Source organism: Bos indicus, chromosome 15, assembly GCF_029378745.1.
Source record: "Bos indicus isolate NIAB-ARS_2022 breed Sahiwal x Tharparkar chromosome 15, NIAB-ARS_B.indTharparkar_mat_pri_1.0, whole genome shotgun sequence".
Lineage (NCBI taxonomy): Eukaryota > Metazoa > Chordata > Mammalia > Artiodactyla > Bovidae > Bos > Bos indicus.
Window position 1 is genome coordinate 54,114,889 of NC_091774.1, and position 20,319 is coordinate 54,135,207.

Consider the following 20,319-nt stretch of genomic DNA (forward strand, 5'->3'; position numbering starts at 1 on the left):
ACTTATGGTAAATACTAAATGTTCAAAAAAGTCTGTTGGAACTAAAATAAAAGTGATTTTTAATCCCTTTTGCATCTGCAAGACTAAGTTTTGTAAGAACAAGGGCTGTTTCTTTTTTTTTTAATATTTATTTATTTGGCTGTGTCGGGTCTTAGTTGCGGCATGTGGGATCTTTCATTGCAGCACACAGATTCTCTAGTTGTGGCACATGGGTTTATTGCTTCATGGCATGTGGGATCATCTCAGTTCCCCAGCCAGAGATGGAACCCATGTCCCCTGCATTGCAGGGAGGATTCTTAACCACTGGACCACCCAGGAAGTCCCTAAGGGTTATTTCTTATTCATCTTTATATCCCAGTGTCTGGGTCAGCTAAGCTTTGACTTTAGTGTTTGTCAAATTAAATGACAAAGACAGGACACTCTGTACCCTCAGAGGCAGCCTGCTCCTTCTGAACAATTCAGATAAAATCCCTTCCTTACAGAGAATCAAAATCTGTTTTGCTTGCAGCTGCCTTTGTTATGGGGAAAAAACAACCAAACAGGTCTGAAGTCACTAATTCAACTGAACGTCTCTATTTTGTTCTGAATGTTCGGATAGGAATTTTAAGTTATTTTTAAATAAAGTAGCCTCTAATTGCAAAAATACTGTACAAAGGACAGAAAGAGAAACAATATCTACATGAGGATGTCTACTCCTGCATCCGACGCCAGAATGTCAGCTCCATGAGGGCAAGCGCTTGGCCCTTTTTCAGTGCTGTATCCCGAGGGTGCAGAATAGGCCAGGCAGGGAGTAGGTGCTAAATATTGGTGAAATGCATCCAGGAGTGAATGAACCAGAGTCTTGAGCCTAACGACACAGTCCTGGCGCTTCACGTGCAGTCAGAGTAGAGCATGGAGCAACGAAGGGCACCCTTTCCTTTCTCAGAGGCTTCAACAATAATACTGTTCCTGCTGCTAAACCAGGTAGAGAAACTTGGAAAAGGCTCTTCCCTTCCCTAGACCCGTTTCCTCAGCTATAAAATGCAGCTTGTGAACAACACACTCCTGGACGCCTTCTCAGCCTCTCTCTCTACAATTCTGGGATGCAGAGAATCGGTAAGTGACTGATACTGTATCTGTGTGGTCCTCTGTCTAGCTCCTCTCCCGAGCATTCATAGTGAAGAGAGAGTCCCTGCTGCTCTTCTGGGGCAATATCAATGGTTTAAAAACAAATCCTACAGAATCTCCACTCCACTCTGCCAGCCCCCTCCCTTCCAGAGCCACACTGCATTTCCACAATTATTTGTGTAAATTATCTGTATACTGCATTATACACTCTGCATAACAATTATTTACTGTGCATCCACAGTCATTCATTTGAGGGGACAAATACTTACTGGTTGTTCTCTGACTAAGCACTGTGCAGGATAACCATAAGTCATTCAGTGGGGCCCTTCTGGAAAAGTACAGGGTTACAGAAGAACAACCATCCATTCTTACGAAGGACAGGAAGGCTTCCCAGGATGCCCAAAAGACAACTGGAATCACACAGGTGAAAAGAGGCCGAGGGAAGAGTGCTTCAGGCGGAGAGGAGTGTGTGGAAAGGCCAGTGAGAGCACTGCCTGTTCATGGAGGCACAAGTTGTTTAGCGTTTCTGGGGTGTCAGGGTAAGGCGGCATGCTGCAGAAAGGGTGGCAGTAGCCAGGCCAAGTGGCTCTGTAATCATTTGAGAGCAAAAGGGACCCATTAAAGAGTTTAAGCAAGGGCCTGACTCAGTGGAAAGTGACCGGTTGCAGATTGCTCTAGCTGCAACAGGCATAATACAGGGCCATGCATTTCAAGGACAACATATGATCCCTGCTAGCCTACAGTCTGGTTGAGGGAGATAAGGGACTAACTCGTGAAACTGTGAGCAATTCCAGACAACACGTAAATGGCAGGATAAATGAAAGTACCAAACGACTGGAGACAAAAACTCTTGAGTTCAGAGGAGGAAGGTTATTGTAGGTGGCCCCAAAAAGTGCTCTGGAAAAAATGTTCCTGCTGAAAGAATCTGTGAAAGTGGGCCAAAGCGGTAAGGGCTAGGAAGCCAAAAGAGGTGTCCAGTTTCAACTCAGTCTTCAAGAATGGGCAGAATGCAGATGGGGGAGGAATGATGAGAGAGCAGAGAAATTATTTTTTGAGAAACAGACAGTGAACAGGAGCAGAGAAATTCAACACAAGCCACTGAGGTGGCTTGGTTCCCGTGGGGCAGCCACTACCACACACACCCAGGACTTGTTCCTGGGTAAGCCAAAGGCGAGACAGGGACCAGCAATCCTGGCAAGACACTTCTGGGGGAAAGGAGTGTGGCAAGGTCTGTGCGTGCCAGACAGATGACCTGGCCACGGGGGATTAAATGAACATCTCCAAGTGGGCTGCCTGTCCCGTTACCACAGCAACAGAGTTGTCCTGAGGAAAAGGGAGCTTCAGGCCAAACGCTGCCGCTGGCTCACTGAGAAGCCAAAGATATTGAAAACGTATCGTTCCAATTCACGGGGAGCTTAATGGCTTCAAAAACTTTCTGTACAAAGATCCCAGATTCGTCTGAAGGGCTTTTAGATGGAATTATTTTGCTATTCTTCTCCTCCAATTCCTATCTGCTGCCAAAGTCTCCCTCAAAATCTGCAGGCCTGATCAGGGCGCTCTCCAATTTCAAATTGTCCCACTGCTTCCCCTGGCTTTTGGGATAAAATCCAAACTCCCCAGCGTGGTACTTCTGGAGCTCCTAACTGTGTCTCACCTTGCATCTCCCATCACCTCCCACACCCACCCCTGCCCACTTCAGCCCCTAGCTTCCCCCTACTCTCTGAACACACCACACAGCAGGCCTGTGCACAGACTGCCTGTCTTCCTGGAATATTCTTTGTCACCTTTCACTCAGATGAATCTCACATCCACGGGGAAGCCTCTGTTTTTCTCCTCCCTCTGCCTCTATCTGCTCTTCATCTGACTACCTTTCCCTTGGAGGAAGGTTCTCATTTTTATGCTGCTGTAGCACAACACCAATACTTATTACAGGATGTATCACAGTGCATTGTAAATATCTCTTTCCCCTTCTTCAGGAAGCTCTGAAATCAGAGGGAGCAATACTTAACCTCCGTGTAGCAGCCCAGAACCCAGTACAGCATCTAGCACACAGCACACTCTGTTCTAGTGATGAATGACGGTCTGGCTGCCAGGGCAAACAGCACACTGTGAAGGCCATGACGTCTGCTTTGACACAGGGATTCTGAAACTGTCTTATGTGTCATTTGAAAAGAGGCAATATACTTAAATAGCAGTGAGGTCAACTGCATGACCTTTCTAAATATTTGCCACACTTCCTGGATTTTAAATAACTTACTGGAATTCTGTCACCTCCACTAGCTTTGTTCATAGTGATGCTTCTTAAGGCCCACTTGACTTCGCACTCCAGGATGACTGGTTCTAGGTGAGTGATCACACCATCATGGTTATCCAGGTCATTAAGATCTTTTTGTATAGTTCTTCTGTGTATTCGTGTCACCTCTTCTTAATATCTTCTACTTCTGTAAGGTCCACACTGTTTCTGTCCTTTATTGTGCCCATCTTTGCCTGAAATGTGCCTTTGGTATCTCTAATTTTCTTGTAGAGATCTCTAGTCTTTCCCATTCTATTGTTTTCTTCTATTTCCTTGCATTGTTTACTTAAGGCTTTCTTATCTCTCCTTGATATTCTTTGAAACTCTGCATTCAGATGGATAAATCTTTCCCTTTCTCCTTTGCCTTTCTCTTCTCTTTTCTCAGCTATTTGTAAGGCCTCCTTAGACAACCATTTTGCCTTTGCATTTCTTGGGGATGGTTCTGGTCACCACCTTCTGTACAATGTCCCGAACCTCTGTCCATAGTGCTTCAGGCACTCTATCAGATCTGATCCCTTGAATCTTTTTGTCACTTCACTGTATAATCAGAAGAGATTTCATTTAGGTCATACCTGAATGGCCTAGTGGTTTTCCCTACTTTTTTCAATTCAAGTCTGAATTTCTCAATAAGGAACTGATGATCTGAGTCATAGTCAGCTCCAGGTCTTGTTTTTGCTGACTGTGTAGAGCTTCTCCATCTTTGGCTACAAAGAATATAATCAATCTGATTTTCAGTACTGACCATTTGGTGATGTCTATGTGTACAGTCATTTCTTGTATTGTTGGAAGAGGGTGTTTGCTGTGACCAGTGTGTTCTCTTGGCAAACTGTTAGCCTCTGCCCTGCTTCATTTGTACCCCATGGCCAAACTTGCCTATTACTCCAGGTATCTCTTGACTTCCTACTTTTGCATTCCAGCACCCTATGAGGAAAAGGACATCTTTTTTTGGTGTTAGTTCTAGAAAGTCTTGTTGGTCTTTATAGAACTGTTCAGCTTCTTTGGCATTAATAGTTGGGGCACAGACTTGGATTACTGTGATGCTGAATGGTTTGCCTTGGAAATGAACTGAGATCATTCTGTCATTTTTGAGACTACACCCCAAGTACTGCATTTTGAACTCTTTTGTTGACTCTGAGGGTTATTCCATTTCTTCTAAGGGATTCTTGACCACAGTCATAGATATAATGGTCATCTGAATTAAATTCACCCATTCCTGTCCATTTTAGTTCCCTGATTCGGAAAACGTTGCTGTTGACTCTTGCCATCTCCTGTTTGACCACTTCCAGTTTACCTTGATTCATGGATCTAACATTCCAGGTTCCTATGCAATACTGTTGTTTATAGCATCAGACTTTACTTTCACCATCACACACATCCACAACTGGGTATTGTTTTTTGCTTTGACTCAGGCTCTTCATTCTTTCTGGAACTACTTCTCCACTCTTCTCCAGTAGCATATTGGACACCTACCGACCTGCGGCGTTCATCTTCCAGTGTCATACCTTTTTGTTTTTTCATACATTCATGAGTTCTCAAGGCAAGAATGCTGAAGTGGTTTGCCATTCCCTTCTCCAACGGACAACATCTTAACAGAATTATGACCCATCCATCTTGGGTGGCCCTACACAGCATGGCTCATAGTTTCATTGAGTGCTGCACTTAATATGCCAGCAAATTTGGAAAACTCAGCAGTGCCCACAGGACTGGAAAATGTCAGTTTTCATTCCAACCTTAAAGAAGGGCAATGCCAAAAAATGTTCAAACTACCACACAATTGTGCAAATCCTTCAAACTAGGCTTCAACAGTATGTGAACCAAGAACTTCCAGATATACAAGTCTGGATTTAGAAAAGGCAGAGGAACCACAGATCAAATTGCCAACATTCGTTGGATCATAGAAAAAGCAAGAGAATTCCAGAAAAGCATCTATTTCTGCTTCATTGACTATGCTAAAGCCTTTGACTGTGTGGATCACAACAAACTGCGGAGAATTCTTAAAGAGATGGGAATACCAGACCATCTTACCTGCATCCTGAGAAACCTGTATGCTGGTCAAGAAGCAACAGTTAGAACTGGACATGGAACAACAGACTGGTTCCAAATAGGGAAAGGAGTATGTCAAAGCTATATATTGTCACCTTGCTTATTTAAATTATATATGGAGTATATCAAGTGAAATGTTGGGCCACATGAATCACAAGCTGGAATCAAGATTGCTGGAAGAAATAACAATAACCTCAGATATGCAGATGATACCATCCTAATGGCAGAAAGCAAAGAGGAACTAAAAAGCCTTTTGATGAAGGTGAAAGAGGAGACTGAAAAAAAATGCCTTAAAACTCAACATTCAAAAACTAAGATCATGACAAATAGATGGGGAAACAATGGAAACAGTGACAGACTTTAATTTTGGGCTCCAAAATCACTGCAGATGGTGACTGCAGCCATGAAATTAAAAGACGCTTGCTCCTTGGAAGTAAAGCTATGACAAACCTAGACATCATATTAAAAAGCAGAGACATTACTTTGCCAACAAAGGTCCGTCTAGTCAAAGCTATGATTTTTCCAGTAGTCATTAATGGATGTGAGAGTTGATCATAAAGAAGGCTGGAAAGTGAAAGTGAAAGTCACTCAGTTGTGTCCAGCTCTTTGCGACCCCATGGACTATACAGTCCACAGAATTCTCCAGGTCAGAATACTGGACTGGGTAAGCGCCGAAGAATTGATGCTTTTGAACTGTGGTGTTGGAGAAGACTCTTGAGAGTCCCCTGGACTGCAAGGAGATCAAACCAGTCAATTCTAAAGGAAATCAGTCCTGAATATTCACTGGAAGGACTGATGCTGAAGCTGAAGCTCCAATACTTTGGCCACGTGATGTGAAGAGCCAACCCACTGGTGAAGACTCTGATGCTGGGAACGATTGAGGGCAGGAGGAGAAAGAGTTGACAGAGGATGAGATGGCTGGATGGCATCACCTACTCAATGGACATGAATTTGAGCAAACTCCAGGAATTAGTTAAGGGCAGGAAAGCCTGGTGTGCTGCAGTCCATGGGATCTCAAAGAGTTGGACACAACTGAGGGACTGAATAACAACAATACTTTCTGGAGGACTAACTCCCCTCCCCATCAACATAAAGCTTGGCACAGTGGCTGCAGAGCCTTCTCCATGGAAGAATGAGATATACCCACCAAGCTGACTGCAGTGTTGGCTACATGTCTTGCTTTAAGCAGGGAAATGTGGATGGAAGTAATGCCTGGTGCTTCCAAGCAGAAGCTATAAAAGCCAGCTAGTAGTTTGCCATCTTTGTGTTTTTCCTCTCCCATGAGATGGCAATGTTCCAAACAGAGGCTGCTCTGTTGGGCTGGGTCCGAGAGTAAGGACAACATGGGGCAGAGCAGCAACCAGCACAAGACAGACATATAACGTGAGGACCAAGCCAGCCTCTACTGCTGTTGTCCTCCCTGAGATTTGGGGGCTGCTTGTTACTGTTAGAGGAAACCCTAACTGTAACTGCCTATTCTGTAGGCACCATTTGTGTGAGTTCTTTTATAATAGGAGGTTCTGATAAGGAATGCGGAACTAACAAGACACTACCAATAGGAAGAATTTGGGAAAATTCATCTCACATGGAGATGCCACATGTCCTACCACCTCCCAGAATCCTTCTTGCTGGAATCCATCTTGGCTGAGCAATGTGTGCACCACCAGGAAGGACCCTGAGTCAGAATGATTGCCCAGAGGCAAGCTGGAAATTAATCCCATCACAAAAAATAACAAGACTGCGAGCCACACGGCAGAGCAGTCCTCCTGGGCTCCCTTACCTTCCTGCTCTCCGCTCAAGCACCTTTTCTCAGTAAAGTTTCTTGCTTTGTCAGCATGTGTATCTCCTTGGACAATTCATTACCGAGTGTTAGGCCAGAGCCCACTTTCAGGCCCTGAAGGGGGTCCCTCCACTTCCGGCAACATTACCAAATAAATATAACAGCCTAAGTTAACTGATACATAAAGGCGAATAGCAGAGCAGCAATCAGTGTACCTCTGGGTTCCAATTCTGGGCCAAGCCATATATGTGACCCGAGGTCTCTTTCCCTCTCCGGGCCTCAGATTTCTTTTTAACAAAATAATGACGTTTAACTAAATAATCTTCACACTCTTTTTCTGTGCTAGGAAATCTCTCCTTTCCCCTGTCATTTGACCCCTTTTCTTCCTTTTTCTTTCTGTTTTTGGCCACACCAAACAGCTTGTGGGATCTTAGTTCCCCAACTAGGAGTCAAACCCAGGCCCCAGGCAGGCATTGAAAGCGCTGAGTCTTAACCACTGAAACACCAGAGAATTCTCCCACCCTTTTTTTCCTTCTATCACTTATATGGAATGATTGGGGATGGGGGGCTTCCTTTAATTTTTTTAGATTAAATTTACATACAGTGATATACATAGATCTCAAGAGTACCATTTGCTGAGTTTTCACAAACATACAACCATGTACTCCACATCCCTAACAAGACATTGAAAGCACATTGTGAATACCCCAGAAAATCCCCTTGTACTTTTCTCAGCCAGAAGCAACGACGACCGTGAGTTTTTTCACCGCTGATTAGTTTTATGGAATGGCTGGTATTTTGAAGTCCTGAACAGATGAACTATCTAGTTCAGGCTGCCTGTTCTCACACTTCTGAACATCAGTCAGGCAAAGAAACAAAGGGAGGTTCTCAGCAGGCCTTGGACACTCACCCATGGTTCCGCAAGCCCTCTGATCGTCTGAGCCTCGGCGTCACTGACAAAGTCATGGTAGAGAACAACATAGGGCTCCAGGTGGATGACCTCCTTCCGCACAGGCTGGAGCAGCAGGTAAGGACTGGAACTGGTCTCATAGGAGCAGTAGAGGCTGGGGATCCGGTAGTGAGTAGGCTGAAAGGAAAGACTACAATCAGCTTAGAAGAAGGGTCTAGAAGTGGAAACCAATTTATGGGAACTCCAGTATAAGAAGCCTGAAATTCAGGAGATTCAGAATTCAGTCACTGGTATTGTCCAAGTGAGCTTTATTATCTTCTTTAATGCATCAGTTTTTCCCTTTAAATTGTCCCAATTCTACCTTTTCTCCCATCCCCCAAACTGGTTCCCCCTTTTTCTTCCCGTGAGAAGTGGTACCTGGGAACCCAGGGTCTGACATAACCCCTCGTAGGTGTCCCTGGTCTGCAGGTGGGGCACATTGGGTCTCTGCATGACAGTCTCTGCTACAGCCTGGTTAGGGCTCTCTGCCAAGAGCTTTTCATACTTCAAGACATTTCTGGCCACCCTTTTATTATCTGGGCCTGGAAGAAATCAGCAGGAAAAAATACAAATTAACAGATTAACAAACAGTGGTCCCAGGGAGTGCTGCCAAGGTTTCCTGCAGCTTCACTGTTACACACCACCAGCACCCGGACAACTTCCTATGTCCATGCACAGGAGGATGTAAGGCCCTCACCCCTACAGCAGGATTAAGCAGGGCCTGGTAGACCTGAAGGAACACTCTTAGACCAAGGGATCATGAGGATGGGGCTGCAGGATAGTGTGATGGTCAGTTTTATGTTTAGGAAAGAAGCTTCAATCATTCATTCACCCGTCCACTCAGTAACTTTCCAGTGAACATGTACCAGACATTGTGCTAGAGGCTAAACTCTCAGAGTTTAGAGTCTATCAGAGAAAAGACACATTGACTACTTACAACAAAACACAACAAGAAAGTGCTATGAAAGAGAAGTCCAGAGAGCCAAAGCCTACCGCAAAGAGACTCGCTCTATTCTTCCCTTGAGAACTGGAAGCTAAACTATTCCCAACTCTACTAGATTCCTCAGAATGCCTGCCTGGCCTAGACACAACAGAGCAGTATGGGACAAAGGTGTTCTAGACTTTGGTTCTAGCCAAGGTCCCGACAGGGATCTTGTGTCTTGTTTGTATCCACTTTAGGTGCAGATCCGCCGTGAGTTGGCAGCTACCCATGGCCAGCTAGCCTCTGCATTATCTCAGTGCATCTCGGAAGGAGGCGCTCCATTGCTGTAAGGGTCACAAAGCATCTTTCTCTGAGGAGCTCAATGTGTTTCTAACACTTCCACCGTTACCATCATTCTGGCCAATGAGGGGACAGAAATTATCATCCTTTTTTTAACCAAAGGAGAAATAAAGTTTGAAAGAATAGAAACATTGGGCCCAAAATACCAATGAAAATATTGCGAGACCATTTATGGAACAAGGAATTTTAATTTGCTGTGTCTACTTATTCACCTTTAATAGTGCACAATTTACGTTCTCTGGGATATGCAGAGATTTTAATAGTTCAAGCACAAAAAATAGAGGGGCTGGGTTATCACTTTGTCTGTACCACTAACTGTCCACATGTTTCCAGACCACACAGCTACTGCCTTATCCTACTGTTTGCCAAACTATCAGAAAGGAATAACATTACTAAATGGATTCATTAAAAAGTCATACATATTTTTGTGAAGTCCTACAGGAAATACATCATAAATACTGGGTTGGCCAAAAAGTTTGGTGTTTTAACGACCTTTTTGGCCAACCTAATTTTGTGAATGGTTATTACATATCTTAACATATCTGATACATATACATATCTGTAAATACACATATCTGTAACATGTACCTATCTTTTAGTATCCATCTTATTAAAAGAAAACCTGGGAAGCCCTCTACCACCAAAATTTTAAGTAAAAATATCTAAGCAGAGTTAAGCTAGCAAATCTCTCCCCCAGTTTAACTCTGGTGAAACGCTGCTTGAGAGGGTTGAAGCTGAACTCTGTGGCCAGCTGGGCAGGAGGCTTGCATAGCAAAGTGAGCTCCAGTATAAAGAGAAGAATTGCTATCTTTCTGTTAGCAGCCAAAGTGAACAACCCTGCTGAGTCGCTCTCCTTCTTGCACACACAGCTCTCATTGATTGCACTCATTCCCAGGTCTATTCCCAAAACCTGGATCTTTGAATGTCCCTGAAGAAATTGGCTCCCAACCTAGGACTTGTTCCCCACTGAAGCAACACTAATACATATGACTCAATAGGGGTGGAGGAGGAAGGCACACGCTGGTATCTTTTTCTTAGCACTTCCAATGAACTTAAAAACTCCCCCTGGTGCACTGAACAGTATGTTAAGATTTAATCAAAAATTAGAAATGTGCCTTGGATTATGAGATTTGAAAAATAAAAACAGACAGCTATACTTCATTTGCAGGGATGAAAGGCCAAGAGCAAGAGGGATTTCCCACAGGTCTGACCTGTGGTTATCTTTTATGGTTACGTACTGTACAGAAGAAACTCCCGGGAAAGGTTGAGGGCACACAAAACATTTCCTGCCTGTAAAAAAGGAAAGAAAAGGAAAAGAGTGAGTTAACGGCGCTGAGGATATCTCCCCTAATGAATCATTAAATGGATTAAAAAAAACTCTAAAATAAGCTTACCAATAGTAGATAGTAAGACTCACTGAAATGAGCTGCAGACTAAAATGTAGAGATTCTCTGTCCTAATTCAGGATTTGCAGCCCTGATGCAAATCAGCTCTCCTCAGTTTCCTCATTTACAAATGACTTATTACCACCCTTACCAGGGAAGGGAGAAAAATAAGTGAAAATAAACTTTCTTAAAATTCCCTCAAATCTTTCAAAGCATGCAAAACCATATAATTGTAGGGTGTTGTTGTTTTGGTATATTTTATTAGTAAACGTTAATATGGAACTGCAACAATCCTACTAAGAATATGATGTGTTCTCCAGGTTCAGCACTTCTGAGAATCCACAAAGTTAGTGAGGGGAAGAAAAAGGAAGAGCTAAACCTGAACCATTCCCACTGCATAGCAATGGCTCTCCCTGCAGCCATTCAACCTTGGACTACACATGGCTGAAAGCACACACAGGCTTTCCAGACAAGCCTGGGGAACAGCACTCGGGGCGGGTGGGCTGTCATCCAGCTCTGGGTGCTGCAAAATGATGATAAGTCACTAGACCTGTATGTCCTTCTGATCATTTCACTTTTGCATGTTAAAAAAAATGCATTTTTAATGATAAAAGCAAGAAGAAGGACACTATAAAACATATGAGAAATGGGAGTAAAGGTTCCACTGAAACCCAGGCATTTCAAAAACTTTGGAATAATACATAGTGTGTACACAGTTACAGTCATATTTATTACACATTTTCATATTCTGATTGTTTCCCTCTACAGTGTAATCAGGAGTACTTTCTATATTTTTACATAGTCCTCAGAAACAGCATTTTTTAATTAGTACTTTTCACTGTGGTAAACATAAATTTACCATCTTAATCATTTCCAAGTGTACGGGTCAGTAGTACTAAATATATTCACACTGTTGTACAAATGACCTCCAGAGTTTTCTCATCTTGCAAAACTGAAACTCTACTCATTAACAACTCCCAATTATCTCCTCCCCGTCTGCCCCTGGTAACCATCACTTTACTTTCTGTCTTTATAAATTTGACTCTTCTAGAAATCTCATATAAATGGAATCAAACTATACTGGTCTTTTTGTGACTTGTTTCACTTAGCATGATGTCCTCAAGTTTCATTTACGTGGTAGCATGTGTTAGAATTTCCTTCTTTTTCTTGTCCATTCACCCACTGATGGATACTTGGAAAGCTTCCCACCTACTGGCGGTTGTGAACAGTGCTGCTATGAACATGTGTGTACAAGAGAGATAGCATTTTTAATGGCTGCATATCATTCCATCCAGAAGCTCCATCACAGACAATCTAACCATTCCACCACTGTTAGGCATATAGATTGTTTCTAATTAATATTATGAATTATTCTGTTCTGTACTTAACAGATGTGTAATTAATTAATCTATTAATATCTTATAATGTCAGATATTAACTCAGGGTTATAGATTTTCAAACCCTTTGAGATGAAGAAAGCTAAAATATTAATTTTATATATTTTTAAAACTCAAGGGCTTTATCAGGAGATAAAATTATGTTTTATCAAGAACAGTTAGAGCTACTTTTGATATCCCAGTTAAATTTCTCTGGAAATGTGTATAGTAAATAATGTTCAATGAAAAAGGAGAACACACACTTGTGTATACTGTAAAGATAGCTTACATTTATTGAGAACATATGTGCTATGAATTGGGTTAAGGGCTTTACGTATATTAGCTCACTTAATCCTCATGCCGGCCCTTTGAGATGACTGCCAACTACAAACTGGCACTTGCCATGAGAACTTCCATCTATATCCACAAGGATTAAATCACGAGCTGCTGCAGCTGCTGGCTTTCAACACCCCCCTGAAAATAGTTCAGGGTGGAGAGCATAAATGAGGCACTCTGTGCAAAGGCAGAACAGGTCTTCATACAGTTAGATATTTTCAGAAGCTGATTTTATAAGCCCAATTCTTGTATTTCCTCATATCTAGAAAAGCACTAAAACTTTTCATGGTGACAACTGCTCCTCAAGACTAACAGAAACCTTCTGCAAAAAAAAAAAATATGTGTTTGATTGCATGCACTCCCCTTTCACTAAAATCACATATATACTGACCTTCCCCCTAACCTCTTTGAAACAGTTTCTCAGAGCTATCTGAGGTGCTGTCTCCTGGGCTACAGTCCTCATTTTGCCCCAAATAAAACCTGATGCACAACTCTCACACTGTGCATTTTTTTAAGTCAACAAAGGGGAGCAGAATATGCCATCCTCAAATATGCTTCTTTGGCATAAGGATTATTTTGAGCTAATTATTTTGAGAAACATCAGAGAAGTTTTTTAAACCAGAGTAGAAGCTATGCTTTCATAAGGGAAATTTATATTTACAATGGAAATCTCCTTTTGTGAAGGTTATCTCCCCCATGTACCTGAAAGAGAAGGATGACTCTACATCAGAAGAAAATCTTACCAATGGAGAAGGCACCCTAAATCTATTGGTACCTAACAGCCTTACTCTTGCTTGCTTGGTCTGGTCACCTCCCAGAACTGGCCCCCCCAATACCTTTCCTTCTTTTGTCTTTAGCTGGATGCATCATATTTAAGATGAAGGTTTAGATCCTCTCAGAGAGTTACTCATCCCCTGCCCCCCAATATCTCCCATGTCTACAGGAGGTATACATGTTGGTTAACTTACGTTTATTGTTCCTCTTATTAATCTGTCTTATATTACAGGGAGGGCTCAGCCAAAAACTCAGAAGGTTACAGGGAAAATTATTTCCACACTCCCACATTATCATTATTATTCCCCTTTAAAGATAAGAAAATTAGGGACTTCCCTGGTGGTCCAGTGGTTAAGAATCTGCCTTCCAGTGCAGGGGACACAAGTTCAATCCCTTGTCGGGGATCTAAGATCCCACATGCTGCAGAGCAACTAAGCCCACAGGCCTCAACTACTGAACCTGTGCACCAAAGATCCCAAGTCCAGCAATTAAAACCCAATGCAGCCAAATAAACACATAAATAAAAGTAAATAAGTATTTTTTTAAAAAAAGTAGAAAGAAGAAAAGTCTGATCATAGAGGAAAACTGAAGCTTTAAAGCAAAAAGAAAGAAAATTAAAGTCTAGGGAGGTTAAGTAAGTTACCCAAGTTTTCACAGAACTTGAACCTAGGTCTGCCTGACTTCAGAGCCTAGAGTTTAGTTACTACACACAGTTTCTCATTATTTGTAGTTACTGAAATGATTTTTTACTAAAACATATCCTGAAAATGTATTAAATGATAGTACTACATATAATATGATGTATTATACTTTTTGTGGTGTATATAGATACATAATTTTATATGATAATGAAAAATCCATGAGGAACATTTATCCCTAATTTACTAGTGGTAAAAAGGGGACCAGAAATCGCCTATAAGACAATGCCAATGTGTTTTATTATTGTGGCATAAACACACACACACACTATAAGGGCACAAAGAAGGAGAATCTGAGGGGTCTAAAGAGAATTAAAGAAGGCTTCACAAAATAGGAGACATTTGAGCTACACCTGGTAAGATGAATAATATTTTCCAGACAAAGCACAACTGTAGAATGGGAGAGTTTCCAAGTGAGAAGAGGAGAAATCTAAGTTACCATAGGGGAAAAAACCCCAAAACTATTAGACATTGTTTCTAAAACTCTATCTTTCAGAATGGGCTGCTTTAGTTTATCTTCTCTGAGTCTCCATATCAATTCTCCATTTCCTTCTATTAAAATTCAATTACTTCTCACCCTTTATTGCATCACAGTGACTCTATTTCAGCTTTAATAGCAATTAAGCAAGAGAGATAGGAAAAGCACCCTGGAAAGTTTTACATCAAAGAGCCAGGAACTTCTATGAGAAGAAAAGGGCCATTTGCAGCACTGAGAATAAATCTGTTCTGGCAGCAAAACACAGGTTTGGACCACCCACATCCTCCTCTCTTTCTCAGGAAAAGGGGGAAAGAAAAAGGAATGTGTGGAGCAGAAATGGTTTATTAGTTTTGGACACCCTAGGGAACTGACTCTGTAGTGATTTTTCCAGCCTATTCTTAAAGACTGTACAACTCTGGCGGACGTGGGGTTAGGATGGCAGCTCCCACAAGAAGCGAAATGAGCTTTCCAACAGATCACAGGTCAATGGTGCCAATGAAAAACAACACCTACAGGAGGCAATGAGCTGATGCTCTGGACCAATGACACCAGCTCTGTATCTGGACATGATTCACGTCACAGTTGGACTTGACAGCAGATGGGAGAAGATAACAATCAAACTTCTTCCTTGACATTGGCAATATCATGGCAAGAGTTATGAATTGTTGAGAGTGCAAAAGAGTGACCTGCATTGACTATGAAGCCACTAAACATTTGTAAATGCAGCTGCTGCTGATACAGGTGAGAAACCGCCTCCTACATTGGAGATGATGATTTTAAAGTAGTCAGCGCATTGGAAAGAGTACTGAGGAAGAAATAGACTCAGGCTCTAATCTGACCTCTGTGAACTTTGTAACAAGTTAGGAATTCTTTGGAGATTCAGTTTACTCACATGAGAAATATGGAAATAATAAAACAACTGCCCTGCCTGACACATTCAGTCCTATTGGGAAGATGAAATAAATTAAGAGACATGAAAATGCTGAAAAAGTGGTAAAGCAGATATAAAGCATTATGCTTACTGTGATGAAAGGAGTGGGTCTCTTGCTTACTCCCCTACCTGGAAATAGGCGAAGGCCAGGTGATCCAAGGCATCCTCAAGACTTGCCTCATCCTCTGTCTTCCATTCTCCATAAGAGCCTCGGAAGAGACTGACGGCCTCCTCCAGCCATGGAATGGCATGGTAGTAATCCCCCATGTCATAGGCCACCTGCAGGGAACATAAGTACCATCACTAAAGTTGAGTCCACAGGTAGAGCAAGAAAATAACAATGCAAAAATGTGAGGGGCCTTTGAAACCCAGGAAGGCAAGTTTTCTTTCCAACTCATTTAAGTTAAATATGCTAAGCATCTATTATATACAAGACAATGTAACTAGGTGTGGAGAATACTGAAGTATTCTCACATTTAAAAAATTTATATTGTACTTCCTTGGTAGTCCAGTGGTTAAGAACCACCCTGCCAATGCAGGGGACACGCCCCAGTCCCTGGTCTGGGAGGTCTCCACATGTTGAGGAGCAGCTGCGCCTATGCGCCAGAACTGCCAAGTCCATGCTCTGGAGCCCGTAAGCTGCAACTACTGAGGCCCACATGCCCTAGGGCCCATGCTTTGCAACAAGGGTGTATGTGTGCTCAGTCGTGTCAGATTCTTTGCGACCCCGTGGGCTGCAGCCCACCGGTCTTCTCTGTCCATGGAATTTTCCAGGCAAGAATACCAGGGTGGGTTGCCATTTCCTACTCCAGGGGATCTTCCTGACCCAGGGATAGAACCTCCTGTATTGGCGGGCACATTCTTCACCACTGCACCACCTGGGAGGCCATTGCAATGAGGGCTCTGCCGCCGCAACTAGAGAGTAGCCCCCACTTGTCACAACTAGAGAGTAGCCCCCATTTGTCACAGCTAGAGAGAGCCCCCACTTGTCACCGCTAGAGAGAGCCCCCACTTGTCACCGCTAGAGAGTAGCCCCCACTTGTCACAGCTAGAGAGAGCCCAGGTGCAGCAGCAAAGACCCAGCACAGCCAAAAATGGGAGGTGAGAAATACGAACCGAATTAACTAGAATACTGAGCAGAATGGCTCAATTACTTGAAAGAAGTATGTATGACGTGCTGTGGAGGCATAAAGAAAGGAGGAGACTTGAGAATTTCAGCAAGCTTCATGGAAGAAGTGCCGCCTGAAGAATGGATATATGTAAGTGTAACTGATTCATTTGCTGTACAGAAGAAAATGGCACAACACTGTAAATCAACCATACTCCAATAAAGTGAAGTCGCTCAGTCGTGTCTGACTCTTTGCGACCCCATGGGTTTTCCAGGCAAGAGTCCTGGAGTGGGTTGCCATTTCCTTCTCCAGAGGATATTCCCAACCCAGGGATTGAACCTGGGCCTCCCACATCGTAGGCAGACTCTTTACCATCTGAGCTACCATGGACGTTATACTCCAATAAAAAATATAGAATTTAAGAAAAAAATTTAGAATTTAATTTAATTAATTAATTTAATTAAAAAAATATAGAATTTAAGAAAAAAATGCCATCTGAATCTTCCTTAAACAGGGAAAAGAATTTCAATGAGCAGAGATTGGGATGAAGGGCATTTTATGATGAGGGAATGGTAGAAACAGAAGCCAAAATCAAGAATGTTCAAGTAGTATTGTGATTATAGTCTAAGGCAAAGCGAAGCAGGGAATAAACATAAAAAGGCTATATGGGCTTCACTAATTAGAGTTGTGACTGTCATGTTTTTAGGAAGATATCGTTGGGAGCAATGTGACTAATGAATTAAATGCATTTATTTAATATTTACCGTGTTTATAATGTACATGGAGATTCCTGCCTTAAAAAGCTTGCAATCAACCAAGGGGCACATGAGTAAACCAGTAATTGTGATACAATGCATTAGACACCTTAATGAAGGTGGACACTGGAATGCTATGAGAGCTCAGTGAATAGCTCTCATGGCTCGTTAAATGTCAGAAAATGGGGACTATGGCAACATGTACTAGACATAGCTCCTGTCTCCTAAGAGCTTACAGTTAACTAGAATACCAGACCTGCAGGTGGAATTTCCTGGAAATTGATGTCAGAAACAGCATGGAATTATAGAGTCACAGATTTGGAAGGCCTCTTGCAAAATGATCTAATTTAGGCATAATTCCCCACAGGCAGAAAAACAGCAGAACCTGGAGATACTGCAATTCTGCTGCCCAAACAGCAAGTTCATTCCTATCCCCCATCTGCCATTAGCCTGCTGTGTTATCTTTCTGGTCCTTAAGTTTCCTATTTGAAAAACATTAATTTGAAGAATAACCAAAAAATGACTGAACTTTTCCTGCTAAGTTAACAATTTATTTAATTAAGATTTCTATGAGGAACTTTAAGTCTTAGCAACATGGCAGACAGGTAACTGGAATCCATCCCTAATCACAAAGACTTAGAAATTTTGAATAAAATATAAAAAGTATTTAATCATACATTTTCTAGAAAGATTGGGAAATATCCAAGTACCAGAAATAAAAGAGAAGCTGAAAATCCAAGTAACAAGCTGATGAGCAGATGCTAAAGCTGCCTGGGATGGGGTGGGTGTTAGTCCTAGTAACCTCCGTACTTAGTAATCTGAGGTTATAATACCCACAGGAGGACAGTACATGAGCCTTTGTAGACCTCAAAAAACTTAAAAACTGGATTTAAGACACACTCATAAAATTCAAACCCATGAAAAACTACACTTTAAGGGAAAGAATTGACCAGAAAAATAATCTATCCACTGCCACAAGGAGATAAGAAAGTTGGTTTGTTTCTGTCTGGTTTCAATTCAGAGAAATAGATAATGGAAACAACTTAAGTGTCCATCAATAGATGAATGAATGAATAAAATGATACACACACACACACATACATATAATTCAACCATTAAAAAGAATGAAATCTTGCCATTTGTGACAACATGGATGTACCTTGAAGCATTATGCTAAATGAAATAAGACAGAGAAAGACAAATACCATATGATTTCACTTACATATACAATCTTAAACAAAAAAAGCAGAAACAAAAACCCCCAAGCCCGTAAATACAGGAACCGGATTGCTTGCCAGAGGCCAGGGTAGGGGGTTGGTGAAATGAATGATGGGGGTCAAAGGGTATTAACTTCCAGTTATAAAATAAATAAGTCGTGGGGATGTAATGTAGAGGGGGAAAAAGAAAGGACTCTAAGGCTAGTGATATCACAGAGTACCTGAAAGAAGAAAACCCAAAACGCTATGAAGGGATATTCCCACAATTCTGGGCAGAAAGTCTCTATTTGGCGGGTAGGAGAGGAATCCTGCTAAAAATAAGCTCACAATCAAACATGATAAACTGTGTCAGGACATAACAGACCATGAGCAAGAGTCAACTGACACAACAGTGGAACAGAAGAACTAGACAATTAAGCATTTCAGAAGAAAAGACTGATCTTTAAAATAATCAACAGAGGAGGGAATTGAGGGCATGTAGATAAAACAGACTTGTCTACATGTTAATAATTATCCACGTTCATTCTTCAACCCAGGTATTTAACCAAGAGAAGTGAACACAAATGTCCACAGAAAGACACATCAATAAAGCAGCAGCATTATTCCAGCTGATGCTGGAGACAGATCTAAGAATCCATCAGCATGAGACTGATAAACAGCTTGTGGTGTATTCAAACAACAGAATACTATTCAGCAACAGAAAGGAATGAACTACTGATAAATGCTGCAGTCCATGGCGTCGCAAAGAGTTGGACATGACTGAGCGACTGAACTGAACTGATAAATGCAGCAACATGGATAAAATGTCACAGATACAAGGTGCTAAGTGACTCAAGAGCACTTACTATTTGGTTCAGGACAGTGGTCGCTCGGTACCTGGGCAAGGGGAGAATACAAAGGGTTGGGGTGGTGAGAAGGAAAAGGAGTGGGTGTTTGGCTATCTTTACATTCTTTTTTAAAAATCTGGAAAAAAAATCTGAAACAAATACAGCAAAATTTGAACATATATTTCATCTCAATTATAGATAAAATTGCTTATATTATGTGTACTTTTCTTATATTTGAAATGTTTTATTTTTCAAAATAAGTAAATACAGAAATGATGATTGTCAGTGAGACTTTCAGGAAATGACTTAACTGAATTTTCAACATATGGTTTTAGTCTCAGAAAAGCCTCACTAAGGAAGCATATATTGGTACCATACATGGAACTGTTTTAACTGACTTCATTTTAAATTAGCCATGAACATGATGATTGAGCTTGATTCTATTAGGATCTCAGAAGAGGAAAAGTTATATATGGAGAGGCTTAGGGCAACCCACTCTGTATTAATTTGGAGGATGTAGTCTCAAAACTTGGATTTAGACACAAGAGGCCCACTCTCAGATTGGCTAACAAATACTGCAGGGGCTGGTGAAAATTCACTTTCCTGCAGTATGCATCTTCAAAATTAAAAAGGATTTACTCCATTACTTCCTGGGCAAAGCTAACAAAGAGTATATTGTAAAATAACCTCAAGTGTACTCAAAACTTCTGAACAAAGATCAGTTAAATATCTCATATGGAAGGTTCCTAAAGTCTATTTTCTCAATTTTATAGCAAAGTGGGGTTAGTTCTGGCTGCATCACTTGGCTTGTGGGATCTTAGTTCCCTGACCAGGGATTGAACTCATGCCCTTTGCAGTGGAAGCATGGAGTCCTAACCACTGGATCACCAGGGAATTCCCAAATGGTTTGTTTTTTGGCACTACTTTAATTTAGTATCTCTAAGTGGCTAGGAAATGTTGCAAGGGATTTCATAAAGTC

General features: G+C 41.7%; 1 protein-coding gene and 1 long non-coding RNA gene across 7 annotated transcripts in view; one reads left to right on the top strand and one right to left on the bottom strand.

Annotated features, from left to right (window-relative positions):
- The window catches only part of P4HA3 (prolyl 4-hydroxylase subunit alpha 3), a 72,294-nt gene that overhangs the window by 41,547 nt on the left and 10,428 nt on the right, over positions 1-20,319 (bottom strand). For all 6 annotated transcript variants that reach the window (XR_011570886.1, XM_070803882.1, XM_070803881.1 and 3 more), the window contains 4 exons: positions 15,562-15,711; positions 10,693-10,744; positions 8,551-8,714; positions 8,134-8,310 (listed from right to left, as the gene is read on the bottom strand). Coding sequence is in view for 5 of the 6 variants with exons in the window: in XM_070803882.1 (XP_070659983.1) it covers positions 8,134-8,310; positions 8,551-8,714; positions 10,693-10,744; positions 15,562-15,711 (543 nt within the window). In the remaining variant the exon portion in view is untranslated. The remainder of the gene's footprint in view (positions 1-8,133; positions 8,311-8,550; positions 8,715-10,692; positions 10,745-15,561; positions 15,712-20,319) is intronic.
- LOC139187336 (uncharacterized) lies at positions 3,151-7,276 on the top strand. Its single transcript, XR_011570888.1, has 2 exons — positions 3,151-3,451; positions 4,810-7,276. It is a non-coding gene; the product is annotated as an uncharacterized lncRNA (long non-coding RNA).